This window comes from Astatotilapia calliptera, chromosome 23 (genome assembly GCF_900246225.1).
Source record: "Astatotilapia calliptera chromosome 23, fAstCal1.2, whole genome shotgun sequence".
NCBI classification, from domain to species: Eukaryota; Metazoa; Chordata; class Actinopteri; order Cichliformes; family Cichlidae; genus Astatotilapia; species Astatotilapia calliptera.
Genome location: NC_039323.1, coordinates 9,574,704 through 9,596,555, shown reverse-complemented (window position 1 = coordinate 9,596,555; position 21,852 = coordinate 9,574,704). Strand labels below are relative to the sequence as shown.

At 41.6% G+C, this 21,852-nt stretch overlaps 1 protein-coding gene across 2 annotated transcripts in view; it reads right to left on the bottom strand.

The window, feature by feature from the left end:
* Positions 1 to 2,463: 2,463 nt before the first annotated feature.
* grin3bb (glutamate receptor, ionotropic, N-methyl-D-aspartate 3Bb) overlaps positions 2,464 to 21,852 on the bottom strand; it is a 59,901-nt gene continuing 40,512 nt past the window's right edge. For both annotated transcript variants that reach the window (XM_026158944.1, XM_026158945.1), the window contains exons 3-9: positions 13,160 to 14,252; positions 10,866 to 11,011; positions 7,282 to 7,397; positions 5,148 to 5,299; positions 4,380 to 4,544; positions 4,215 to 4,282; positions 2,464 to 3,870 (exon numbers count right to left, since the gene is read on the bottom strand). In XM_026158944.1, the coding sequence (XP_026014729.1) occupies positions 3,069 to 3,870; positions 4,215 to 4,282; positions 4,380 to 4,544; positions 5,148 to 5,299; positions 7,282 to 7,397; positions 10,866 to 11,011; positions 13,160 to 14,252 (2,542 nt within the window). In that variant the 3' untranslated portion in view covers positions 2,464 to 3,068. The remainder of the gene's footprint in view (positions 3,871 to 4,214; positions 4,283 to 4,379; positions 4,545 to 5,147; positions 5,300 to 7,281; positions 7,398 to 10,865; positions 11,012 to 13,159; positions 14,253 to 21,852) is intronic.

Here is a 21,852-nt window from a genome sequence, read left to right as displayed (position 1 = left end):
AAGTAACGAGTAAAGTAAGGGATTACTATCGCAAAAACGGTATTTACATTACCGTTACTTTCCTGTAGGAACGCTGCGTTACTGCGTTACTAAAACCATGATATTTTTGCGAGAATGTCCCATGACAATGACGTAAGCGAGTGCGACGTTCGTGACAACAGCTGTGTGCAGATCAACGATGGATAATATATCGAGTGCGGGAGAGAGTATGAGCATGCAGCGTTTAAAGCGTGGAAGTACTGACCTTACTTTGAGTTTGATTCCACAAAAAGTGACAAAAACATTAGTGTCCGTTGTGCGTGGGAAGAAAACTTCTTTTTACAGCGAAAAACCCCCCCTAAACAAGCACCGAGTGCGCAACGACGTAATGGGAAATTCACAGAGAAACTCGCGGATTCTTCCACTGACCGCTGCGGCACACCTGCACCAGGGCAAACCTCCGCCTACCCTACTCCTGCTTTACAGGTGAAAATAGAGCAACAGGACCGCTAGTCTTTGACTTTATTTATTTTCTGCTGTGTTTTACTTGCATCTATTTGAAAGACTGAGTGTAAACACAAAAAATATTTTATTTTATGTGCTGGAATGTGCAGAAAATAGCTTTAAATGTTAAACTAATTTCTTCAAGTCAGAGAATGTTGCATATAATTACATTTTTGCTTGATGCATAAAGTTAAAAGATTAAAATTGATAAAACAAGTAAAAAAAAAAAAGAGACTTTTCCATTTGATTACATTTTGTGTGATGGATTATGCAGAAAAAGTAGAATTGGGCTGAAAGATCTATCACTTTATTACCTATTCAGGTTGTAAATCGTGTTTTTAAAAAGTAACTAAGTAACTAAGTAATTAATTACCTTTGAAAATAAGTAAGCAGTAAAGTAACGGGATTACTTTTTTGGGGAAGTAATCAGTAATTAGTTACGGATTACTTTTTTCAAGTAACTTGACCAACACTGGTTATAACAAATCACTGATCGATCATTCTACACCTAGCTTGTTAGCTGTGAATAAAACAGAGGGTTTAACAAATTTTAGACTGACACTGAGGTTTAAGCTTTTAATAACTCCAGCCGATTCCTCGGTTAAATCAGATCAACCAGTAAAATACAACGTCACAGACTTCATTAGAAAGTCGATTTTATTAATTATCATAAAAACACTTAGGAAGAATAACAGGATGAATAATGGATTTAACTCAGTAAAATATCTGAAAGTCAAAACTCAGGCTCATCTCTCAGATTTAAGTTTAACTGATGAAAAACAAACTGAATGAATGAATAAAATACAAATCAATTTTTTTTCTTTCTTTTTTATGAGAAACCTGTAAATGTACCAAACAGAGTGAAAACATCCTCAACTTTTCAGACCATTTGAAGGTTTAACAAAAGTTTTCATGTTTTCTGGAGAATCTGAACATTTCTTCATCTTTAGTTTGGAAAGTGATGCAGTTCAGTGTTTCTAAGAAACATGTTTGAAGAAAGATAAATATTTGTTTAATGTAGATGCTGAAGGACATATCCTGGTCAAAAATGACTCCGCGATTACTCACAGTGTTACTGGAGGCCAAGGTAATGCCATCCAGAGTAGGTATCTGATTAGATACCATATTTCTAAGATTTTCAGGGCCAAGTACAATAACCTCAGTTTTTAGAAGTTTAGAAGCAGAAAAATAGAGGTCATCCAGGTGTTTATGTCTTTAAGACATTTCTACAGTTTAACTTCTTGGTGTGTGGTTATTGGTGGGGTTAAAGTCACATTCGGGGATGGGTTCAGGCTCTGTGGGAACATTTAAGGTTTCATGTCTGTAGTGAAGTGACTCTAATAAAAACCTTCGGCATACTGCTTACACTAACCATGTTCATGTTACATGAAGAGGAGTTACGTCTATGTGAAGAACTAACGATGTTATTGCATGAACACCACCGTTTCTGTTCCCAACAGGAAACAGCTTTATTGTTCATGTTGTGTCTGGTGGTATGTGTACTTCTTGTAATTTCTTTTTAAAGAGTGGACATGCTTTTTGTGCACCGCCAGAGTTTTAGAAAGTTCCAGAAATGCTCTTCAGTCTCTGTCACGGCGGCCGTTTTAACCAGTCAGAGGTGGAAACTGAACATCAGACTCTGATTTTATATAAAAATAAAGAATAAAATCTTTAGATTCACTGCAGCTATTTTAATTATATACAAACTTATTTGTTTTGTTACTAAATATGTAAAAATATGCAAAAATAAGTCTCTGGATTCTTTAGGAATATGCACTTCTATAATACAACTGCTACATTATTCTGTATTTGGCTCAAACTAAGAACTCATTAAATTCGGTGTACCTCAGGCTCACGTCCTGGTCTTCTTCTCTTCCTCAGTTTACATAATTTATCTGACAGACTTTAGACTTCACAAGCTGTACTTGTGACTGAAAAACATTAAAAGATATTTTTTTTATTGAGCACTTAATTGACAAAAAAACATCACTTTTAAAGTGATAAATATATCATATTAAAATATTTTAAATAGATTGTCTTTGACGTTTAGGAGTAAAAAACCCTGAAAAACAAACTGTACTCACAGTAATACTGATTCAATACTAATTACTAATATTAGTAATATTACAAAATAATAAATTTTGTGTATAAAATAACTGGTCTTTGAGTGATTATTCAAACTTTGAAATGTGTAAAATAATAAAGGTTCGGGTTTGGGGCATGTTACCTGATCTTCAGACTTTCATTTTAAGATTTATGGATTTAAATTAGCATATTTTCTCAACAGTAATTTTTTATTTTATAAAGTAATTGAAACAATTTCATTTTTTCTTTAATGTTTTCACAGGATTTCTAATTTTAGCTGGAAATATAAAGTGTTTGTACTCTAAAGGGTTCAATAATTTCATCCAGCCTAAAAATATTGATTAGGTAACCAATCATCTGATTAGCTTCAGGGCTCTTTGATGTTTTCTGTCCAATCAACTTCTTTGAGAACTTGAGAAAGTTAAACAAAATAAAAGGAACATTTTTTTTCCTCACTGCTGATTAGAATGGCCGCCGTGTCGTGACCTTTCCAGAGAACATCACCTCCTCTGACTGGCCAGGCTGCTATGGAGGGGCCGGACTTTAGATAGGACTTTGTGAGGCGGGTCGGTCATGGTCGTTACGCATTTCATGTTGGAAGGAAGGGTTGTTACTGGGGTAATGGTGGGTATGGGAATGGGCGTGGCTCCTGTCGTTGTTGGGGTCGCCATAATGGTTGTCGTGGTAACGGATGATGGGGCGCTTGTCACTGTGACAGTGGGTTTGGTTAGAGTCGTCTGAATCTCAGCTCTCCTTGCCAGAGCTGTCCGTAACTTCTCCCTCATCTGTTCGATCTCCTCCTCCAGCTCCTCCAGCTCGCCAGGCCGGGGCGGAGCCACAGCAACACGGGGTGGGGCATCTGAGGCAGGCGGGGCTATGGTAACGGGGGCAGGGGTGGAAGTAGCAGGCGGAGAAAGCGCCGCGGCTGTGGGGGCTGGAGCTGAAGCATTGTGTCTTGCAGAGGAGGATGAGGAGGGGAGCGTGAGCAGTCGGTTGGTGAACGAAGCCGCCGGTCCTCCATTCTCACACAGCCTGCTGTTTGGCCCCGCCTTCGGCTTGGCTGGACCCTCCCTCTCAGCCATGGCGCTGCCTCCCTTGGTTTCAGAGACTGCAAGACGAGCAAGCAGACGGCGGGTGTTCAGCGTCTCCAGGTTGAAGTGGACTCTTTTGAAGTCTCTGGCATCTTTGGCAGCAGCGGCGGTAGCTGCGGCATCGGCGTCCTTGCTCGTCTCGTTGTTCCATTTGGCTGAAGCTCCCGGAGCGGGAGGGGCCGGAGGGGGCTGAGACTTGTGCAGGTTACAGCTGAACACAGACAAAGACCTTAGGCTCAGAATAATGCACATAAGTCAGTGAGAAATATGTGGATAAGAAATCTCTAAACTCCAAAGGAGACGTTTAGCTTGAAGAACTGAAAAAAACATTATAAGGTCATGTGTTTCTAATTTAAAACCAAGACTTTTTCAACAGTGTTTTTGCTCATGAAAGTTTATATTTATCGTATTTCTCATTCATGGATTATAAAATCAGCTTCATAACTGAAAGAATAACTGGAGATTGAAGCCTAAGGTTGTTCTGTTCTCTGTTGACATCTTGCAACTCCCATCAAAGTTAACCTAAACACTCTGAGCTCAGATGGTGAGACTGACCTCTTCTCTTTCTCAGCTCGCTGCCTCTTCACGTCCTCGTACGTCATGTTCAGAGCTCGGTGGATTTTCTGTCACACAGAGCGTTTAGTTTTCTCATTTAGTTTTTCACAAACATGAATGAATTATATAAAAGCACTCAGCTGAGATCATCCTTCTCTGACTTACCTGTGAGGTGTGCAGCCAGTACTTTAGGTTCTGACGGCGGCGGATGTGTGGCAGAACGAGTCGGTAAAAACCATGTTCGCCTGCCAGAGTCAGCAAAGCGCCGCTCACGCCGACGCACAGCAACACGAAGAGTCCGGAAAAGTGGCTGATGCCCATCTGAAGAGTCTGAGAGAGAAGGGAGTGGCGATTACTTATTTACCACATTTCATTAGTTCCAAATGGAACATGCTTAACGCAGAAGATAAAAACATAAGAACCTGTGCATGTTTAAAATTGTAAAGGCATTGAAAAGAGCAAAATATAAAACTAAAATAAACCAAAACAAAAAAACACCTGATGAGTGCAGGCCTGTGCAAACAAAGAGATTTTGAGTCTGTTTTTAAATGGACGCACAGATGTAACTGATCTAAGGTCAGCAGGCAGCTTGTTTTAAGAGCAGGAAGATGTATTTGCCCTGTCCTCTGTGCCTGCAGTGTGTCAGCAGCTGGTTTCTTGCTGTGTTGCTAACTGGTTTCCTGTTGCCGACTGCAGTTTGTGTTATGTTTTTTAATCTGCCTTTATGAGGTTTGATAGCTGTGTCTCAGAGTGACCAGCAGGGGACAGCATCTGCCCACCTGAGCACAGTCAGAAAAAATATCCAGTCCAGATCTGAAGTGTCCAGACGCCTCCTCGTGTTGTTCTGTTGGCTTTGAGAAGGTTGAAATAAAATACATTTCATGAAAGGAACAGGTGGCCACGGCCACACAGGTGTGCTGCTGTCACACTGACCTCAGTAACGGCGAACACACGGTTCCCACACGGAACCACTTTGTACCACTTGTCGTGCAGCAGGTCCATGTAACCATCGGATTTGTACCTGCTGATGAACTCGGAGACATTGGATGTCAGAGGAGAATTCTGAGGGAGGCCGATACCGTAACCTGGAAACAAATAAACAGTAAACAATAAAAACAACAAACGGCATAAACGGCAGTACATAATTTGTTTCTCTATCTGTCCAGGAACTGCAGAGAGAAATCAGACATTTGAGCAGACAGATGTTATTGAGCATAAAAGAAAAAACAAAACAAAAACACGACACACAAACAACAAACAAAGAAACTGTCAACAACAATCAATAACAGGCGATCAGGCTCATATTACAGAAAGCTGAACCTCAGAGGCTCTGAGAGGAAGAAAAAACATCAGAAAGGTGAACAATACAAACAGCAACATCAGGCATTGTTCATGTCTGTTTGTGTGGAGTGAGCAGACGGATGTCTGAGCCAAGAACAGGAAGTCGAATAAATCAGGAGAGAAAACCACGGACCTGTTAATTAAGAGGTCTAAGCAGTAATTATTCTGGAGGATGACGCGAAGTCTAATTAAACTAAAAGAAAATCTTAATTATGGTTCATCTGAAGGTCAGAGCGGGAAACTTTTACTGCTCATATTCAAATTTAAACTTTATTCACGTTTCAACCCAATGTTTGACCTCATAGAGACGAGTCACTGTGCTGATCTACATAATTTCCTGTCAGCTTTGGTTTGTAGGCCTGCCTCTACATTGGTCTTCTTCTCCATCTAAATCTGGTCCTACACTGTGATGGCATCAGCCACATATGGGTAAAACAATTCCATTCGTTCACTTTATTTATTTGGTTTGCAGCCACTTCACTAATATGATTCATTAATCATTTTACCTAAACATAACACTGATATTACAAAGCATGCACATAATAGCATTGTGTGGTTTTTCTAAAAATGTTTTCTGTTATATTAATTATGTTTTTCTTTCTTTGAGTTACCTGGTGTGGGGCAGTAGCTGTTTCCTGTCTGGGCAAAAGGCGTGGCTAAAGACTTTGAAAACAAAATGCCTGCTCAGCAGGACCAACAATGTTCTTAACAGAAACAGGGATGTTTTAGGTTTACTTATGTTATTCTGTGCTTAGTTAGTATTAGTGTTTGTTTTTGTTTCCTTCCTATTGTGTGTAAATGGTTTGGCTAAACCACTATAAAAGCTACCCTCTTGTGTCTTGTAATGAGGTCAGTTTGTGAGTTAAGTTGTGTCCACTTTGTTAAGGTTCTGGAAATTACATTTTATAGAGTTATATTTAGTTGACCTCTTTTATGGGCCCTCTAATTATATTTTTGAATTTTTTTAAACGTTTTTTTGAGGGTTAAAATAAAGAAAACCAATTTTGAATATATTTTTTCCTGTGTCCTCTATGCCTTGGCTGCTTGGTCCCTCACGTACACCCACCCATCTTCCGTGCCTTTTGTCAAATCTGCAGATTCAGTTTGTCCAAACAGCTAAAAAAAAAAAAGAACAGTGACGCAGGACTGGTGCAGACCCTCAGTAAATGTAAACCTGAAACTATGAAAGTGAGAAACAGATGAAACTAACAGCTGTGGACTCTTTATTTCCATTATTTATTAAAACTGTTTTTATTGTGTGTGTTGAGGGATCACGTAAACTTCAGCTTCACTCCATGGATGGAACGATTTCATGTCACCTTTTTTCTGTTAGTCGCCATTTTGATAATAGTGATGCTGTATCAGAGCACCAACAGTGAAGCATTCATCTTTCTCTACAATGACTCGACAATTTGGCTTCAGACTCAGATCAGTTTTTCTGTTTCTTGTTATCTGAAGCTTCAGGTCACCTGACGAGTTTCATAGTGCTGGCTTGTTTTCTGAACTTCTGAACTATGATGTTTACACCCCTCAGTATGTCAAGGTTGTTTGACTGATTCACCAGCTGATCTTTAAATCGCTAAACTATCACACAACTTTGCTCCTCTCCTCTGATTAGTCCAATTAAAAGAAAACACTGACAGGAAGTCACCTAAACAGAAACAGCAAATGTACACTTTGACCTGACCGAAACACAGACGGAACACCAGCAGTATTGCTTGCTTACCTTCGATGGCAAACGGTTTCCCGACTGTCGCCAGTTTGCAGTCGGCATCGATGGAGACTTCGTAATCCAACAGAGCTTTGTCCATGATGAAGGCATCGAGCTGAGGAGGATCTGTCCTTCAACACAGAGCCACACTGTTACTACGGAAAACTCCAAAACCACACACACAGACAATGATGCACGTCATGTCTTCCTGTTTTCTTCTGACGTGTTTCCAGTCCGAGCCTCTACTGTGCTGGGATGTTCAGTTTTAATTATGATCGGCCTATCTTCATCAATCACCTACATACCACAGTATCAGTAATTAAATCGTATCTTGACCCAGCGTTCTTAGCTACTTATAAGCCGATCTTTAACCTTCCTTTCAGTAGTTGTCAAACAGCTTAAAGATCATCTGCAGAGGAATGGCTTGGTTAAAGAGTTTCAGTCAGGTTTCAGAGACCATCACAGCACAGAAACAGCTTTAGTGAAGGTTACAAATGATCTTCTTATGGCCTCTGACAGTGACTCATCTCTGTGCTTGTCCTGCTAGACCTCAGTGCAGCGTTCGATACTGTTGACCATAATATCCTATTAGAACATTAGAGCAGAGGTTCCCAAAGTGGGGGGCGCCATTGCAGGAGGGGCGCGGTATGAGAAAAAAAAGAAAGAAGAAGAATGCTTGGACACTTAGCATTTTGGACAGGTTTTTGACGGGGCTCCCACACAAATGCAAAGCAGAAGATGAAACTTAGCCAAATATGTTTCCAAACCAACTTCCTTCCAAGCCAAATACTAGAAAATATGATGAAGCACATCTTGCCTTTGGCTTCACCTGCATAAGTGCCAAAGTAGGTCTCCCCGACAGAATTTGTTTCCCCTGCGTCGGGAGCTCGCGCTGGGTTGCCCAAATCACGGACAAAAAGTATCCCATATTCGTGATTTTTAGTTCACAAACACTTCTTATAATGACTAACTACTCCTGACGTTTTGGAGATGTTAGCTCTTTATACAGTAAAGTTACAGTGGGATACAAAAAACATCAGGCTGATTCTGCCACAATTTCCCCTCCCTGTCCAAATCACAGTATCCCACAGTTGAACCCATTTTGCACAGAGAGGCATTTTTTGAAAAATGTATTGATAGCAATGTTGAATATTATTACACAGGAAAAAAACAACTACACATAAAATAATTACACCATGACGCCTCAGGCTTTCTAAATGGAGGAACAGTAACTGCGTGTGTATTTGTAAGCGTGTAAAAACTGCAGATAGTCAGATTAACAGTAACAGTATTTTGTCTTTATCCGCCATTGTAGAAATTCATCTCATGTAAACAATAATGTGGCGCACAGTGTCACGTGAAAAAAGGCACATACCTTTGTCGTTATGGGTGTGTGTGGTTGGAGGATGTGATTGTGGTGGGGGTGTGGGAGATTTTCTTGTAAAACAAGGGGGGGGCTAGCAAAAAAAGTTTGGGAACCACTGGATTAGAGCATGCTGTAGGTATTACAGATACTGTGCTGCAGGGGTTGAATTAGTGCTGCAGCTGAGAGGTGGTAAGTGACGAAGTACAAATACTTTGTTACTAAACGTCAGTAGAAGTTTTAGGTGTCTGTACTTTACTCAAGTAGTTTTTTTTCTTACTTCTTTTTACTTTTACTCCCTAAAATTTTAAACAAATATCTGTACTTTCTACCCATTACATTTTACAAAAAAGGCTTCTTACTTTTGGTGTAACGCATTTGGGGAGAGTTTTTAGTTCACGTCACTGTGAGCCTTCAAACATCAAACTGATTTGAGCCTAAATAAAAACACAAGAAAATCCTGTTCGTTTATAAATCATCAGAGGATGTTCCATAAAAAGAGACGATGTCTGTCTTTCAGAATCTGTCAGAATTGAGCTGCTCAATGGTTTCCATTTTAAAATAAGATATATATGCAATCTAAACTAAAAAATACCTTTACTTTGTGTTCTTGGAAGGTTTTCTGACATTTATAGGAGGCAAGGTTTTGTGCTGCTGAAAACAGATGTTATGATGGTATATAACATCTGTTTATACCATCATTAAACCATTGGAAGGTTTTCTGACATTTATAGGAGGCAAGGTTTTGTGCTGCTGAAAACAGATGTTATGATGGTATATACATTAATTGATATTAATAATTCAGTGTCCCTCAGATTATTGGCTAAGAGTTGTACTGGCCCATGTACATTTTAATTAGATTGTGAAATAAGTTTTTATTTTCATATTTTTAAATATTAATGAAGTTTTTTTTAACACATTATTTCATATTATTTCACTCTTAATCTGAAAACAAAAGCCTTGATATTCATAAGGTCTAGTACACCCCATACCCCCCACACACTTCAGCTCCGGACTGGATGCATTTCCTGCTGCAGCTTCCATGTAAAATAGGGATGGTGCCATCAGCCTTCATTAAGCTGTATAATTTAACCAGTTCATCTGCATATTTTAATACAACTTCTGGAGACTTACTCCAGATTTTTCTCTGTGTAAAACAAACAGCAGTGGATGGAAACAAACTGTACCAGAGTCACTGCTGCTGTTGTGTTATCAGTGTTTCTGCTTAAAACTGGGGGCTGCATGGGCCAGGCTTTATATTCATATGCTGCTTCTAAATACATTTGTATTTCAATTCTGTTTTTCAGTCACAAATGTGGGTGAAACACTTGCGTTTACATTTTTTAACACATTGGTGAGCTACAGAGCCATGCATTAAACGAAGCATCAAAGCAATGAATTCATGTCCAGAATTTTTTTAATCCAATTATTTCAATTACTTAAGATAAGATAAGATAACCTTTATTAGTCCCACATGTGGGAAATTTGAAACTGGTTACTTGATGAATTGCTGCAGTGGTTTGGATCATATCTATCGAATAGATTGATATGAACAGATAGCCATTTGTTCATGTAAATAGAGAGTTCTCTTCACATACTAAGGTTAATTATGGAGTTCCACAGAGTTCAGTGCTAGGACCAATTCTGTTTACATTATACATGCTTCCCTTAGGCAGCATCATCAGAAGGCATAGCATACATTTTCACTGCTATGCAGATGACACACAACTTTATCTATCCATGCAGCCAGATAGCACACACCAATTGGTTAAACTGCAGAAATGTCTGAAAGACATAAAGACCCGGGTGACCTTTAATTTTCTGCTTCTTAATTCAGATAAAACTGAGGCTATTGTACTCAGCCCTGAAAATCTTAGAAATATGGTATCTAACCAGATGCTTACTCTGGCCTCCAGTAACACTCTGAGGAACCTTGGAGTCATTTTTGACCAGGATATGTCTGTTTCTTCTTCACTCACTTTCATCACTCTCAGTTCATACAACTCTCTGCATTACACCTCTACGCTTTCTGTCTCCCCTTGCTCTCTTCCATCTCCTCTCAACCCCTTCTTGATTCCTGTTGAATGATTCCTTGATTCAGAGATTTCTTCCAATTAAAAATGGAGTTGTTTGTGTTTGGCCATAAATAAAATTAGAAAAACTGAACTGAGTCTGGTTTCTCTGTTAGAACCAAGAGAATCAGAGCATAACCTGCGGCTGAATGTTGCTCTCTTACTTGAGGGTGGCAACTCCTTCAGGTGTGGTCGGCTCGTTGAAGCGTCTCATGTATTCGTGCATTTCTGGAAAACTCTTCTTCATGTAATCCTCCGCACTGCTTTCCCTCACTGTCCCAAAACGAAAACCCTGTGACGGATGATGCAGCTGCACACACCAACAAAGAGGAGGAAGAGGACAAGAATGAAGGACACACAAACAGAGGAAACAGCGGATGCTGCATATTCAGCTGAAACACATGAAACATCTGTGAACACATTTGACCTGAAACACCCCACAAAGCTGCACAGTAAAGGGCCACTCTGGCCACTCACGCTCACATTCAGTTTCATGTTTCTTCTTAGTCATGCTTTATTTTATAGATTACATCCAGAAATTTCCTTCACAGCCTCTTGATACACTATGAGGATAGGCGGCACCCAGAAAGCTGCAGGGCTTCACATATAAAATAAAAAGCTAATCACACACAGATGGACGTCCAATTAAAGCTCCCTGAGCTCCCAGCAGTGCCGGCTGTGCAAACACTGAGAGGCGTGCTTCATGCTTCAATCAGCCGCTGAATTAAAAGTGTAATTATGACAAGGCAGGTGATCCACAGAGCAAATTTAATCTGTAATTGTTTCAGGATGGAGAGCACAGAGTGAAAAGAGTCTGCAGAGAGTTCACAAACACAGATCTGACCTCGCCTGAACCAGCAGCACCACATTGCCTTTATCATGAGACTGAAAAATGTTTCACAGGAAAAACACTCGTGGTCGTCTCACTTCAAACTCACCGTCCATCCATCCATCCATCTTCATCCGCTTTGTCCGGGGCCGGGTCGCGGGGGCAGCAGCCTAAGCAAAGAGGCCCAGACCTCCCTCTCCCCAGCCACCTCCTCCAGCTTATCCGGGGGAATACCAAGGCGTTCCCAGGCCAGCCGAGAGATATAATCTCTCCAGCGTGTCCTGGGTCTGCCCCGGGGCCTCCTCCCGGTGGGACATGCCTGGAACACCTCACCCAGGAGGCGCCCAGGGGGCATCCTTGTCAGATGCCCGAACCACCTCAGCTGGCTACTTTCGATGTGGAGCAGCAGCTGCTCTACTCTGAGCCCCTCCCGGATGGCCGAACTTCTCACCCTATCTCTAAGGGAGAGGCCAGCCACCCTTCGGAGGAAGCTCATTTCTGCCGCTTGTATCCGCGATCTCGTTCTTTCGGTCACTACCCACAGCTCGTGGCCATAGGTGAGGGTAGGGACGTAGATCGACCGGTAAATTGAGAGCTTCGCTTTTACACTCAGCTCCCTCTTCACCACGACGGACCGGTGCAGCGTCCGCATTACTGCAGCTGCAGCCCCAATCCGTCTGTCGATCTCCGGCTCCCTTCTCCCATCACTCGCGAACAAGACCCCGAGCAGCGGGAATGAGGATCAGCACCTCCAAATCTGAGGCCATGGTTCTCAGCCGGAAAAGGGTGGAGTGCCCACTCCGGGTCGGGGATGAGTTCCTGCCACAAGTGGAGGAGTTCAAGTATCTCAAACTCACCGTGTGACCGCAAATTTTGTGTGTGTGAGTGTGAAACTGATGGTGTCAGACCGGGCATGGTTAGAGGTGAGAAATGGTCGAGTTTAGTCGCCTGCTGTGTGAACACCAGGCTCCAAGTAAGACCTGGGCCTCTGTGTGAGATCTTATGCGGTGTAGCTTATATCCCCTGTTAGTGTTTTTCCTGCATCTTCATATTATTGTTGTTCCAGGATCACCATTGCAACTGACCAATTACAATGTGATGTCATAATTTGGAGGTAAAAGTCAAAAACCCCTTTGTTTATATAAAACTGTAAAAATTTCTTCAATAAATGGTAAGTGTTTCAAGTGTTTTTTTAATTTTAGTTTTATTTTTAGTTTAAAAAAAATTCCTATGTGTGGGACTAATAAAGGTTTATCTTCACTTAATTAATTCATACAATATAATAAATATATTGTCAAGTTAGGTTTCATGTTAGCCAAATTTTGCTAGTGATAGTTTTTAAGAGCATTTGCTAACTTCCTGGCTAATGATAACTGAAGGTTCAAGTTGTTCTTGCCCAACTTGGCTGAAAATTTAACTGGTCCTTGACCAACATTATTATAATGATGCAGGATGCTAATCTCCAGTATGAGCCCTATATGCTGAACCAAAGGGATGCTTCAGAAATGTTTTAGTCCCTCAGGATGTCCTGTTTGCACTCTCCTTGCTCTACGTGTGATTGGAGACCAGCTGAAGATCCTGACACTGACAGCAGAACCATGACAAAATAATCTAACCTTACGGTCTCACCTTGGCATCATGGATCCCTGAGACCTCCTCAAAGGTCTTCTCTCCCACCATGACAGCAGCAAGGTTGGCGGTGTAGCTGGACAGCACCAGCAGACAGAAGATGGCCCACAAGTTCATCAGGAAGCGGCCTGTCCAGCACTTTGGGGTCTTAGAGGAGACGGTGCGCCCGAACAGGATGGCGTAGCACAGGTTGAGAGCCGATGAGTAAGAGAATACCCTCACCCGGTTGCGCCCATGAGGTGTCATCCCATAAGGACTCTTCCACTCGTAGAGCGTGAGGAAAAGTGCAGTGATGTGCAGCGCCAGGAAGATGCCCACCCACATGGACCAGTGCAGGGGCCACATGAAGGCCCCGATGGGGGCTGCTGTGTCCTTACTGCGCACCAGGATGCCCAGGCTGGTGGAGAAGAAGGGCGAAGTGAAGTCGATCACCCGGCTACGGGCAGAATTTATGCTAAATGAGGTGACAGCCATGTCTGCCAGACCATTCAGGAGATCTCCCACCAGCCCGGTCCAGCGCCCTCCCTTCCAAGCTCCATACTTTCCGTCTCCGACGATGTAAAGGTCAAACTCAAAGCCTAGGTCCTCAGCCAGCTTCTCCAGCAGGTCTATACAATAGCCATAGCAGCACTTGGTGTAGTCTCTGGGCAGCGAGCTGCTGTTCCCAACTGCCACTTCCCTGAAGTATCTCTCCAGGGTCTCTGAGCTGTTAGCGGCAGCATCCAGGCAGAATTGACCAGCCGGGCAGCTGCCCTCGTCGTCCACGTCCCGCGTGAACACGAAGGGATGTTCCACCAGGGTTACCACCCGGACCCGACTCCCTGCCACCGGCAACCCTGCTCTCCACCGGCCCCTGGTCCTCCCACCCATCCCATCCATCCTGTGGTGAGGCTTGGGTCCTTGCCACACTTGCTGGTCCTCCACCTGCAGCGAGCCATCCTCCCAGCTGCCTACTGTCACCCAGGTGGGTTGACCCAGTGCGTCCCGCCGCAGACTCCAGATATGGAATCGTTGCAGAGTAATAACCTCAGACCAATTCTGGTGGACTCGGACGGGACCGGTGAGTCCAGAGAAAGATGTGTTTGACAAAAACCTGCAGCAGAAAAAAAAAAGCGGGTTGCATGTGAGTGGGGGCAGGGCTTGTGAGCAGTGCTATTGGATCATTGTCTACTGAATTATCAGTTTTTAACTGAGAGCAGAAGAAAATGGATCACAAAATTATCAGTCAATAGGCTAATAAATAAATATGATGTATACTTTTCAAACATGGTCTCTTAATAAAAAATTACTTTCCCACCGGGATCAACGCTTGACCCCGTCTAACTTTAACCATGAAAACTAAATTTTTAATACACAGATGACCCTGATGTGTTTCCAGCTCTGATTGGTCAATATGATCGCAGACGCTATGTTTCCACCGATCATGAAGAAGTTTTTTGGTTCTACAGATAATGTAACTCATGAATCGCTGTATGGTAGGCAGGAGATTGGACCCGAAATGCAGGACTCTTAACCAGAGACGGGCAGTAACGCGTTACTGTAATCCGATTACTTTTTCAAGTAATGAGTAAAGTAAGGGATTACTATTGCAAAAAAAGTAATTAGATTACTCTTACTTTCCTGTTAGCACGCTGCGTTACTGCGTTACTAAAACCGTGACTTTTTTGCAAGAGTGTCTCATGACAATGACGTACGCAAGTGCGACGTTCGTGGCAACAGCTGTGTGCAGATCAACAATGGATAATATGACGTGTGCGGGAGAGAGTACGACCGTGCAGCATTTAAAGCGTGGAAGTACTGACCTTACTTTGAGTTCGATTCCGTAAAAAGTGACAAAAACATTAGCGTCCGCTGTTCACTGCCTGGGAAGAAAACTTCTTTTTACAGCGAAAAAACCCCCCTAAACTTCCGAGCAAGCACCGAGAGTAGGCTGCCACAGAATGGGAAATTCACAGAGAAACTCCCAGATCCTTCCACTGACCACTGCGACACATCTGCACCAGGGCAAACCTCCCTCCGCCTGCCCCTCTCCTGCTATACAGGTGAAAATAGAGCAACAGGACCGCTGAGTCTTTGATTTTATTTATTTTCTGTTGTGTTTTACTTGCATCTATTTGAAAGACTGAGTGTAAACACAAAAAAATATTTTATTTTATGTGCTGGAATGTGCAGAAAATAGGTTTAAATGTTAAACAAATTTCTTCCAGTCAGAGAATATTTCATATAATTAAATATAGGCTTGATGCATAAAGTTAAAAGATTAAAACTAATAAAACCAGTTTTAAAAAGAGACTTTTTCATTTGATTACATTTTGTATGATGGATTATGCAGAAAAAGTAGAATTGGGATGAAAGATCTATCACTTTATTACCTATTCATGTTGTAAATCATGTTTTTAAAAAGTAACTAATTACTTAAAACAAGTAATCAGTAAAGTAACGGGATTACTTTGTTGGGTAAGTAATTAGTTACTGATTACTTTTTTCAAGTAACTTGACCAACACTGCTCTCAACACACCTGGGTGAACTCAAAATGCAGCTTTATTGCTGACTCAAGGGAAAATGATACAAAACTATACTGGGAAAATATAAATTAAACACACAGAGAGGCACACAAGGGAACGGACAGCATGAGGGACTGAGGGAGACTCTGACATAAATACACAGAAAACTAACAAGGAACGTAGGAGCACACAGGGAACACAGCTGACACGAATCGTGATAATAATGAGACAGGGGAAGAGCAAACACAACATGATGGACACAGACAGAGACTATCAAAGTAAAACAGGAAATACACAGAGATGTAGACCGGAGAGGGAGAGAGAACATGAGGAGCATGACAGGCTGGGGAAAACATGATGGCACAAGAACTCACACAACCATATAAATGCAGACACCCAGGTGGAGAAACAGAAGGCAACAACACAGGGGGAATACTGAACAGAATAACGTAGGAAACCTAGAATGATCCTTAACACAATGCAGAAAATGACAAAAAGCACAGGAAACTTAAACCGCTGGGCCAAAATGACCCAGAACCATGACAATAACGTGATGTTTGTGTCAGAGATGGTTTTTAATTTGTAAATTGTCCTGTGTTTATTCTCATGTCTTTGGGGCATTTAAGTTTTCTGTGAAAGCTGTAAAAGGTTAAGTTAATGTGGAGTTTCATTGACAGAGCTCTCTGTGACAGATGTGAGCAGATATGCAGTCTTGAAGTCTTTAACCTTAAACAACCTGAACAAAGTTTAAGTGTTCTTAGATCCTCATGTTTGATGATTCTAACATTAAATGTTTCACTTCACATTTTACCTTTTCTTCTCCTGCAGCCGATAATCTGTCTGCTCTGGTTTTATCTCAGTCGAGTATAATTTAATTTACTGTGAATGTGTTTGATCTGCCTTTGTGAGGAATCCCGGTGCAGCAGCTAAACCTTTTATCCTTCTAAAACTTGCAGCTCTGTTTCATGTACACCACAGTATTTGATGCAGCTTTCAGAGTTTCCTGCAGCTCGTGTGCAACTGTTGGTTTTGGTATTTGACAAATTTTCGCTTTCACACCTTTTAGGAACTGATATTCTCATAGTAGAGTCAGTGTCTGTTTTTACTTTTTTTGTTCTATAATTTAAAAAAGTATTCATTTCATTTTTGCACACCAACTCTTGTGGTCATAAACTGTAAAATTATCTGTGTTCACATGTTTATAACTGAAAACTAAGGCAGACTGATGATATGTTTAACATGTTAACCTGTTTTAATGCAGGATTCACTTAAAGAACTGATTTCTCTGACTCAGTCAAATATGAGGAATCCAGTTTATCAGATTCTGCATCTAAACTTTGGACATCTAAAGAAAGACTGAAGATCTCATATTATTGTGTCCTGTGAAGAAGTAACAGATAAAGTTAATCTGAACAGAAAACACATCTTTAAACATGTCCAGATGTTTAACATAAAAGCTAATCATTCACTTCTTGACCCCACAAACAGCTGCCTTCATGATGCTGACAGAGGAGAAACAGCATCTCCATCTCACGTTCAATGTTAGAATAAAACTCCAGCAGACAAAGGGAAATGATCAGACAACTGAACCCAGAGCTGCTTCTGCTGGCTTTGAATATAGGAGGACACCATTAGAAGATTGAACAAACATTAATGAAGCTCAGCTTTTAAATAAGAAAAAAAATAACATAAAAGTGCCTAATCATCCAGGTAAGAAAATCCCAAAAAAGTTGATGTTGTTCATCTGGACGTAACCACTGATCAGCAACCACTGATCAAAGACCATGAGTACCATTCACAGAGAGTTAGGAAATGGCTGCAATCACAGCATTGTAAGAGGGTGATTGATTCCAGTCAACTGAGTTTTTTTTCTTACCCCTCCCAGTTCAAATGCATCAGACTTCCTATCTGTGGAAGGCTGTTTACCTCAGCTGCCAATACTGGATGAGAAGCATTTGCCTTGATTTACTTTTTTTTTTGCCTGTCCAGCTCAGCACTGTAGCAATCAGAATTATTGTCTCAAGGCCAAATAAAATGCCCAACGGATTTATTTTTCCAAGTGGATCATTATTGGTCCACTAGATCTTTATTATTATTATTATTATTATTATTATTATTATTATTATTATTATTAATTTTCTTTTATTTATTTATTTATTTATTTTTGCTTTTAGGTTTTGACAAACACATGATTGAGGGATAGGAAAGGGAAAGACGTAGACTTAGAGAAGTTCAAGAAAAGGAGAGGGGAAAGAAAAACAGAGGGGAAGAGGGACAATGAGAAAAGACATTAAGAAGTCCACTGAATCACCTGCTGGAAGAAAAAAAAAGAAAGAAAACAAGCAAAAGAGAACAATGGAGACTACAGCAACAACCTAGATAAGACAAATATAAGTAATACTAAATAATAAATATTGAATGTTACTGAGCAGCACGCAAGACCGACAACGCACGGTATGCTTTGAAGCAGGAGCCAAGGAAGTTATAATGTGTGTCTGTGAACACGTCTGTGAGCACGCTTGTATTCAAAAGATTTCTCCATGTAACTATCTGATAGAGCAGGGGTGTCAAACTCAAATACACAGTGGGCCAAAATTAAAAACTGGAACAAGTTCGCGGGCTAACATTAATATTTATTGAAAAACAAATCTTCCTCCAGATTTAAGAATGAATCTCTTCTTATGGACTCAAACAAGTTTTTCTGAAAAACTGAATATGGAACAAGCAAAGTTTAATACTAAACAATATATATATTAGCTGTATAATACCAGTAGGCCAGCTCTAATAATAATTTGGTATGGCTTCGTATGTAGTTAGGCTGCGGGCCAAATATGGCCCGTGGGCCAGAGTTTGACACCTACTGTATGTGATAGAGAGTGTGGGGAGCCATAGCCCTGCCCCCCAGGACATGAAGCAGGCATGGAGGAGATCCAGGCCCCAGACATCTAGAGGCCCAAGGAGGACTACCGGAGGGGCAGCCGCACCATCCTCCTGGAAAGAGCTGAGGAGAGCCCCATACAGGGGGTCACCCAGCAGCTGCGGTGCAGAAGCTACAGGTGACTGCGGTGACGTGTCCGCGGGCTCTGCCGGCAGCCAGTTGCACCAGAGTGGGCAGAGCCCCGGGCCCAAAGGCCCGAGGTCAGAGAGCCCCCCACCCTCCGGAAGGAGCCCGACCGAGCCACGTGCACCAGGCCCCGTCAAGCAGCCACCAGGAGTGAGTCAGTGCATACCTGAGCACCCAAACACCAAGAACCACCAATACACCGACGGCTGAAGGCATCAGCCACCAGCAGGGAATGTGGTGGGGGGAGATAGGCCCCCGCACCTGGGGGCCTGAGATGTTCCCAGAGACGTGGAGTCTAAGACCCGACCTGACACATAGACATAGACAAACAGGCACACACAGACACAAACATGCATTCCTGCCCTCATGCACACATATACCAATAGTCAGCACTCGCCCAACATGGAGACAAAAGAAATGAACACTGTATACCTTGATTTACTCTTGATCAAACTCTTGATTAAACAAAAGGAGTCCGATATGAGTCAGAAATGAACTTGTTTATCGACATTTTCGTATGCAGCCCTGACTTCATTTCAGGAGATGAAGCTTAATGTGAGGAGGAAGAGGATGAGATTTTACTAAGGTTACTATGTTACTTGAAAAAATTTATTTGTAACTAATTTCTGATTAATTCTCCATTTTCAAAAGTAATTAGTTACTTAGTTACTTTTTAAAAACATGATTTACAACCTGAATAGGTAATAAAGTGATAGACCTTTCAGCCCAATTCTACTTTTTCTGCATAATCCATCATATAAAATGTAATCAAATGAAAAAGTCTCTTTTTAAAACTGGATTTATTAGTTTTAATTTTTTAACTTTATGCACATTGCATCAAGCAAAAATTAAATTCTATGCCACAGTTTTTGACTTAAAGAAATTTGTTTAACATTTAAACCTATTTTCTGCACATTCCAGCACATAAAATAAAATATTTTTTTGTGTTTACACTCAGTCTTTCAAATAGATGCAAGTAAAACACAACAGAAAATAAATCAAATCAAAGACTCAGCAGCACTGAGTCCTGTCGCCTTTTTTTTCACCTGTTTAGCAGGAGTGGAGCAGGCGGAGGTTTGCCCGGTGCCACAGCGGTCATGTCAGTGGGAGGATCCGGGGGTTTCACATTCCCATGGCAGCGTGCTAGGTACTTGCTCAGAAGTTTAGGGGTTTTTTTTCACTGTAAAAAGAAGTTTTCTTCCCACGCAGTGAACAGCGGACGCTAATGTTTTTGTCACTTTTTACAGAATCGAACTCAAAGTAAGGTCAGTACTTCCACACGCTGCATGGTGATACTCTGTCCCGCACTCTATATATTATCCATTGTTGATCTGCACACGTCTGTTACCACAAGCGGTGCACATGCTTACGTCATTATCATGAGACACTCTCACAAACAAAATCACAGTTTGTGGTAGGGCTGCTCGATTATGGCAAAAATGATAATCACGATTATTTTCACTGAAATTGAGATCTCGATTATTTGACGATATTTATTTAACAATAACAATGTATTGAATAATGACTTTAAAGATTGTCAAAAAATAATATAAAATAGTGTGCAAATACTGATAACAGTGCAAATGTTTGCAATATAAAAAATAAATGAAAAATGTAAACATCTATGTTTAGTAAACTTTGCTACGGTGTTGCTCTGTGGTGCAGCTACAACACCATAGCAAAGTTTACACACTATGTCTACTTGATCCACGTCTGACTCCGTGAACCATAATGTTTCCACACCACTGAAGTTTTTTTTTTTACCTCTCTTTTCAACCAACAGCAGTCACTCTCCTCTCCAAATAACTTCTGCTTAGCTTTCCGAGCTTCCCTCGGGTCCTCTTAATCAGCGGTCCCCAACCCCCGGGCCTCGGACCGGTACCGGTCCGTGAGTCGTTTGGTACCGGGCCACAAAAGTTGAGGCTCAGGTGTGAAATGTATAGTTTTCAGGGTTTTTAAATCGGTTTTCAGCGTTATTTTGTTATCGTTTTTATCGTTTACTCGGTTTTCCTTGGTCTTTTCACGTGTGTTATGAATAAATTTTATTTTTTTCGGTACCGGTACTAGTTTTATTTTGTTGTATTTATCCGCGACACCTTAAAGGCCGGTCCATGAAAATATTGTCGGGCATAAACCGGTCCGTGGCGCAAAAAAGGTTGGAGACCGCTGCTCTTAATTGTTGTGACACGTGTTCGAAATGCAGGGAGGTGCGCTCGATTTGCCACACGGAGCAGCGCGAGAGTAAAGCACGAGGGAGGGGCTAATAATCGGCTCAGTCATTTTTAATGATCGTTGAAAGCCCAGATCGTAATCGAGATTAAAATTCGATTAATTGAGCAGTCCTAGTTTGTGGGGCAACCGTGGTTCAGGGGGTTGGGAAGCTCATCTGTAACCGGAGGGTTGCCGGTTCGATCCCCCTGCTCTCTCTGTCCTGGTTGTTGTGTCCTTGGGCAAGACACTTTACCCTACCGCCTACTGGTGTTGGCCAGAGGGGCCGATGGCGCGATATGGCAGCCTCGCTTCTGTCAGTCTGTCCCAGGGCAGCTGTGGCTACAACTGCAGCTTTCCTCCACCAGTGTGTGAATGTGAGAGTGAATGAATAGTGGCATTGTAAAGCTCAACCGGTTTTTAACATGAAGCGCAAGGATCCGATCCCCCCTGTGGTGCGTCATAAAACTAAGGCACTGTGTGTGTGTATGTGTGTCTTCCTGCTGATCACAAAGTGTCATCTTTCCTCACCCTGTATATGGTGTAATCCCTTTAACGGTCCACCATACACAGGCATAGGTGAGGCCATAAAGGGGAGGAAGTTTACTAAATAAGAAAACAGAACCTTCACATAGGATGTGTCTGCAGTTAAACACTATAGCCTCCCCCACCATTCTACATGTGGGGGAGGAGACCAGAAGAATATCTAAACATACAGTTTGAAACAAGGTTTACAAATTTAAGTACAATATAGACAACTATTATCAAAATCAACCTAACAACTACCTCTGGTTGTCTCGTTCCTTCATATTTTTGTTTCTTTCTCCTTCGATGATAGCACAGGTATGATGCTTTATATCTTGAGTCTGAAGGCGCAGAAAGTAATTTAAATGTTCCTCATTCACACATGAACGCA